The 7,387-nt window shown below is 36.4% G+C and overlaps 1 protein-coding gene across 1 annotated transcript; it reads left to right on the top strand.

Moving 5' to 3' along the window:
- The first annotated feature begins 5,395 nt into the window (after positions 1 to 5,395).
- On the top strand, positions 5,396 to 7,137 carry LOC131321198 (uncharacterized). The gene is made up of 2 exons (XM_058352202.1): positions 5,396 to 5,935; positions 6,151 to 7,137. The coding sequence occupies exons 1-2, from the start codon at positions 5,396 to 5,398 to the stop codon at positions 7,135 to 7,137; spliced, it is 1,527 nt and encodes a 508-aa protein (XP_058208185.1).
- Positions 7,138 to 7,387: the final 250 nt, after the last annotated feature.

The raw sequence follows: 7,387 nt of genomic DNA, 5'->3' as shown, positions 1-7,387 counted from the left end.
CTTTAGGGCTAGGACTTGGTATTGAACACCAGCCTTGAACCTGCCAGCCCCCCTCAAGGATCTAAACAGAATGTAGAACAAAGGTGTTATACCTTTTGTTTTTGGGTTTGAAAGAGTGATTGAGCTTGCTTGTTTGGGGGGCTTGAATGGTGGATGATGGAAGCTTGTTGAGTGGCAATAGCAAAGAACAAGGTAGCTTGTTGCTTGGAATTAAGGCTTTTGCTTGAGTTTTGAGACTTAAGGCTAGGATGTTTTGTAACCAACCCTTTACTTGGATGTGTGTGAGAGGTATATATAGGAGGAGAAGGAGTGAAAGAGGGATGTAACCAGCCAAGTAATGGCTGGTTTAGGGCTTGGCAACCAAGTCTTTTCCTTTTAGAAAGGTTGATGGGAGATGTGCAAGAGGAGAGGTAAGGGGACATCCTCTGCCCTGGGATTGCCTTACAGACGGAGATTGTTAATAATTTATTTTAATCAACGGGTATCTGTGATCTTAACGTGGGGAGATTAATAAGTATTTAATAACATAGAGCTTGAAATATAATTGAGATAAGGACGGGAGTGCAATTACAATTCTGTAGTGGGGTGAATTTATAATTTTTGTGATAAGAAATAGAATCCTGGTGGGATTAAGATTTTTTATTTACATAAGAAGCCCATACTTATTTCTTCTTATGTCCCTGCCCTAGCCTTATAAATATACCGCTTCGTTCTCCAGGTTGATGACATGTTTTTAAGAGATCAGAAAAGTAGGCTATGAGAGAGAACAAACAATCATGTAGGGTTTCCACAAACGGGTACGTGATTCGAGGTGTAAGGAAGTGCAATTACAATTCTGTAGTGGGGTGAATTTATAATTTGTGTGATAAGAAATAGAATCCTGGTGGGATTAAGATTTTTTATTTACATAAGAAGCCCATACTTATTTCTTCTTATGTCCCTGCCCTAGCCTTATAAATATACCGCTTCATTCTCCAGGTTGATGACATGTTTTTGAGAGATCAGAAAAGTAGGCTATGAGAGAGAACAAACAATCACATAGGGTTTCCACAAACGGGTACGTGATTCGAGGTGTAAGGAAATATGGCAGAAGATCGTAAGGTACAGTCGGGCAGTATTCGTGGCATACAGCAAGATGTGCTGTAACAAGTTCAACCAACGTTCGTGATGCGGGAGTTGTCGTAAAATTTTAATTCCGCCTTGTAGGGTTTTTTACAATTTTTGTTCTCTAATCTATACGTGTCATTACTGTTTTCTGGGATTCGGTTTCCTAATACATGCAACTAAGGCTCATACTTGTTGACCTTTGTTTGCCTTCTCTTCATCATGTGACATGGATTTTAGCTGTTTATCCTAATTCTGGACTTTGTAATGAACACTATAGATGAGAGTCAGAGGTTTTCCTTTTCTTTTTTGTGCCATGGTAAATGAGAGAGGTTGGAGGTTGTCTTCCATTGCTAGTTTAAAACCTCCGTGGACAGATGGTCGTCCTGATGCTACCTTAGGAGTATGTTTCGATCTCATTGATATGTATGAGCCTTTATATTTCCTATCTAGGCAGTTCTTTCTGCATGCGTGTTTATTTTCTGATACTTGTTCATCATTGCATATATGTCTCTTCTATATCTTTTTTCCAGCTATTACTGCATTCCAATAACCCTGTTGCTCAATAGTAATGCATAAATATGATTTCTTAAACTTTGTTGCTTATTCATATTGGCTTTATCTAAGCCCAGGATAAGCCACGATTAAACACAAAATTGTGACTTTTGTCAAGCCTTTATGTGGTTAACATTAGAGCTTCAGCTAGACTAGTTTAACAAGGATGTAAACTCCTTTTAACACCCAATGCGCCCAAGCTAAGATGCCAAAGCCTAATGGATAAACGCTTGGGCTTATAAACTATGTACATCAAACTACTGAATTTTCAATAGAAAAACACTTGTTTTGGTCAGCCTGAGTTGCAAGATTTACTTCACTATTTCAGTATATGAACCAGTAAAAACTACTGAATTTTGCAGTTCAGCGGCATGAAATGAATTACATGTCAAAAAGTAGAATGCAGGAAGTCAGTCTTCTTAATATTGATGCCTCCATTCTTTTCATTTTCATTTACTGGTGGATTGTTTTGTGTATGTTCCTGCTCCTTTGAGTAGGATCTCGTGATTGAGGTCGTCAGAGTTATTTGTTTTGTAGGCTTATGATGTTAAACTTGTCAAACAGATGGGCGTTGCTGTTGTAGTCCATTTATATGTTTTTCCAGCAGTACCTTACAAGCGTGGAGAAAGATGTGTGTAATGTCGCTGTGATGACTGATTATGCATCCTTAGGCACACCCCTAGATCCATAAGAAGTTCAAGACTGTAAGAGATCCACTAGAATAAGCCTAGCGTGATTTCTTTTCACTAATACAATAATAGATATGCGTCACACTAAGGAGATTCACAAAGATCACGATTTTTAGTGAAAGCGTGATAAAAAGTGGTGCTTAAATTTTTTTCATCTCATTTTAAGTCAAAAGCTAAGAAAAAAAGTGGGTTTTAGCGCGAAATAAAAGATCTCGCTCTTACGGCGAGATAAAAGAAAAACAACCTCACCCTTGCGGCGTGATAAAAGATTTTAGGGCGGAAAAAAATGAGATAAAAGATCTCGCCACAAGAGAAAAGACCTCACCCTTGTGGTGTGATAAAAAAAAGAAAAGACCTCACCCTTGTGACATGATATAAGATTTTAGGACGAAAAAGAATGAGATTAAAGATCTCACTCTTATGGCGAGATAAAAGAGAAAATACCTCACCCTTGTAGCATGATAAAAAACTTTAGCGCGGAAAAAAATGAAATAAATGATCTCACTCTTGTGGCGAGATAAAAAGCCTACCATTTAGGCGCGGATTCTGAATTTTCACGTGGGCGAGCTGGTACTCATTTAGGCAGACTTTGAAAAGTTATGTGAGAAAAACGATATCGTTTTAAGAACTTTGAAAAGTTCTTTTTTTTTTTTTTACAAAAGATAAGAAGATAAGCCCTAATTACACTCATCCCAAAAAATCTTTATGTTTCATTTTTTATCTTCACGCCCCAAAAAGATCGAGAGAAAGAGAGAGAAAAGGCAAATCTCACAACTGGGTTCCACCAGTGCCCAATTGCTTCTTCGACGACAGGCGGACTGTTCCACTAGTGCTCGATTTTTACGTGGGCAAGCTGTGATCTTTATGGTTTATTGTAGTAGCTAAATTTAGTTATTTTGGATGTCTTCCAAGTATACGTTTGACACATTAGGTAAAAAAAACAATTATATTATTATGGCTTAGCCTTGTTTGAAAATGATTAAAATCCAATTGGAAAGCCACCATTGAAATTGAAATTCAATATAAACACAAAATTCATGTGAAATGGTTAGTTTATAAAAAAAAAAATCTAAAGTTTGTCTATAATGTTACAATCTGCAGGTTGTGATAATTTTCATAAAAATACAAAGCGCATACTACAACAAAAAACACTATTGTCTACTACATTTACTAGCTAAAACTAAATTTTTCACCCTAAGAAAATTCTTTGGTGACCAACAACTAATTTTGATTGGCAAAAGATCTGTTGTCATATTTTTAAAATTTTTTAAATAATGTTTATATATGTATTTTTATATATTTTATTATTATGTTAAATGCATTTCAAAAAATTCAGCAAATTTTAAAGAAAAAAAAAGAAGTTTTCTCACTTTAGGAAGTAAGTATAAATATTTTTGTTTTCCTAATGTAACAGAAGTTCTGGCTAGCTTAGTTGTAAGGGCTTGGGAAATCAACTAAGGGTGCGTGGGTTCAAAACTTGGCAATGACAAGAAAAGATGGTCTAGTAGATACAAAGAAAAGATCACGCGCAATGGTTTTTCATCTCAGTTTATGGTGTGATCATTTTGAATTTTCAATCACGGTTATAGACCGTGATCTAAAGTGACATACAATCACACCTAGAAAAGAGAAACAATCACGGCTTATAACCGTGACAAAAGAGAAACGATCACTCCTTTTGGCCGTGATTGTTTCTCTCTTTCAATCACGGTTTATAACCGTGATAAAAGAGAGTGACTTATAATCACACCCAGATACCCAGATACGGTTAAAAGATAGTGACTTATAATCACACCCAGATCCATCACGGTAGCAGAAGCGTGATGGAAAACTTACAATCACGGCCAATAGCTGTGATCTTTATGGTTTATTGTAGTAGTGCCATAAAATTTGTTACCCAAACTATCCTTTTGTAAACAAGCAACCCTTCAATTACCCTTTTTCGACTTTTGATTTCCTGTGCTTTTCAACTGCAACCTTTATCTCCCTTATTCCTTAGGTTTTGTCTCTTCCCGTTTGTACTTTTTTTTTTTATCCGCTTCCCGTTTGGCCATTTGTACTTGATCACCAGATTCATTGGAGTATATACATTCAAGGTTTGTATTGTTTATTCATTGTGCACTTGTATACTTAGGGATTGCTTTTCTAAAGTATATGTTTGCGGTTTTGTTACATTATTCACAAACTACTATTGTTGAGATCGAGCCAATCTCAACGGGTTGGTCTTGTGGTCAAGACTTGAGACTTAGGGGTTTACTCTCGTCTAAGATCTTTGGTTCGAAACCTATTATATGTTATTAAATTCTGGGGTCAGTTGATATAGAGTTTTACTCTAGCTTTAATTGGGACCCGCGCAAATGGCGGTGAGATTGGTCTCCAAAGATTAATCGTGATGTGTGAAAGCTGTCTCTGACAACTAAGCTATAAATAATATAAAAAAAAACTACTATTGTTGAGCTATGTTTTGTGTTTCATTAGTGTACTTTGTATACGGTAATAAGCAAAAATTAATATTTTTTCTTTTTTATAAAAAAAACCTTGAATGTTTAGGGACTAAAATTTATTGAGGCTACGCTTAGGGTTATCTCTTTTTTCCCCCTTCTGTTAGTGCTTTCTTATGAATTTTTATTGCCACAATCTTTGCTCAATTTTTTTCATGATGTAGATTTGGTGAGTGAACCATGGATATTGAACAACCAATGCATCCATGGAAGTTCCAGTGATCAGATTGATGAACACGAAATTGACATGCAAAATTAAGAAAACAAACAGAAGGATATGCTTCAGCAATTTGGTAGGAAATTCAAATCTCGGGAAGAACTTCTCGATACTCTTCAAGAATTTTTCTCAATGCAAGGATATGCAATATCTATCAAAAACTCTAGACAAGATAGATATCTTACCATCGGTTGTGATTGGGGTAGTTGTTATTGGAATAAGTGGGCATGTTCCCTTAGAGAAACGGTAAAGGAAAACGGCAACTCGTCTCATAAATTGTCCTTTTCAATTCTGTTGTAAGAGACAAGATGATGGCTTGTGGGTGATTAATGAAGTCAAAAGAAGCTCACATAATCATGAACCTTCAAGTGACATATCCGGACATTCCTCTTGTCGTCGTTTGTCAAAGAAAGATCACGAGCATTCAAGAAATGACTAGATTGGGAATACCACCACGGCAAATTCTTTCTTCAATTAGACAATCCAATCCAAAGCTTCAAACGGTGTCAAAAACAATTTTTAATATGAAGGGGAAAATTCAGAAGGACAACTTGGCAAGACGAACTATGATCCAAACATTATTTGAAGAGCTTTGTCAAGGTGATTTTACTTTCGACGTTGCATATGATCAAAATGGCCATTTGACACATCTATTTTTTGCACACCCTTCTTCAAGCATATTAACCAAAAGCTATATAAATGTCTTCGTGATGGATTGCACCTATAAGACAAATAAGTACAAGATGCCACTACTTGACATAATTGGAGTTTCAAGTTTTAACAATTCATTTTACTCTTGTTTTGCCATTTTGGAGAAAGATGGAGAAGGAGATTATATTTGGGCTTTGCACAATTTAGCAAGATATTGGGTCCCACTTGCCATCCTTCTATTATTGTATCAGATAGAGAATTGGCCTCGATGAATGCCATAAAAGTTATTTTCCCTTCAACTACAAATCTTTTGTGTGTGTGGCATATTGAGAAAAATATTTTAGCAAATTGCAAGCCTTACTTTGACAGTCAAGATGATTGGACCACATTTTTGTCTACTTGGAAAGAAGTGATAAATTCTCAAGATGAGTAGGCATTCAATGAAGCTTCGAAATTAGTTGAGCTATTGTACAAGGATAAGGAAAAAGTGCTCTGCTATATTCGAAAGACATGGCTTCCATTCAAAGAGCGATTTGTGCATGCATGGACTGAAAATTGTGCTCATTTTGGAAATCATGTTTCTTCGAGGGCAGAAGGTGCACATGGGAAATTGAAGAAATATTTACAAGTTTCAACAGGTGATCTCTATCAAGTGAAGAACAAGATATGCCTTGCCATTGAAAATGAATTTAAAGAGATAACGACTCAACTCTCAAGTGAGAGGATCCGAATTCCTCACAACTGCAATAATTACTTCTTTAAGGAGTTGATCCCCAAAGTGTCGTCATTTGCTTTGTGGAAACTAGTCGATCAATATGAGATGTTGAAGCATGGTACAATGAAATCAACATGTACGGGACACTTCATGGAAAGTATGGGTCTTCCTTGTGCATATAAGATGATTGATTGGAAAGGTAAGGTGTTACCGCTTGATGCAATACACTCGCAATGGAGGATTGATATGAGATCCTTTGCTTTTTCTGATGGGGGAGAAACTAGGTTGAATGGGCAAGAATTCAAAAGGTTAGTTCATGAGTTAGAAAATAAAAACAAAGAGTGGACTGCAAGCCAAAGAGAACGTGTTCAAGAGAGAATTTCTCAACTTGTAAGTCCATCACTACCATTGGTTATTAAGCCAAATATTCTACCACATAAAGGACGTCCATCGGGGTCAAAGAAAGTTAAGGAATCTAGTTCTACGAGGCGGAATGCATCAAAATTTGAGATTGTGGATGCAACACGAAAGTGTAGCATTTGCAAAGGTGTTGGTCATAATAGTCGAACATGTAAAGGCAAATGGGAGGCGAATGTATCGAATTCAACTCATGCAGCTAATCTGGACGATGATGAAAGTACCATGAATGTGCTCGGACCCAATTCCTACTTCACTCGACTGATTTTTGTTGGATTGACCACTTGAGGTAAGATAGTTCTTTTTCTATTATTTCATAGTGGACGAATTATTGGTAAGTCTTACAGATAATCTCAACTAATTAGAGCCACAACTTTTACCATTTCTTTTGCAGCCGCAGGAGATAAAAAGTGTCTTTCCCATTCAATTCTGGCCAACATCCTGCTACTTAAGTGAAGGATGTACCACATTTTGTTTAACATATGGTTTTCAGTTTTCTCTCCAAGTGACATGACAAATTTCAGTTTTGGCTATAAAG

Source organism: Rhododendron vialii, chromosome 3a (genome assembly GCF_030253575.1).
Source record: "Rhododendron vialii isolate Sample 1 chromosome 3a, ASM3025357v1".
NCBI lineage: Eukaryota > Viridiplantae > Streptophyta > Magnoliopsida > Ericales > Ericaceae > Rhododendron > Rhododendron vialii.
Note: the sequence above shows the minus strand (reverse complement) of the source record. Positions and strands in the feature narration are given on the sequence as shown.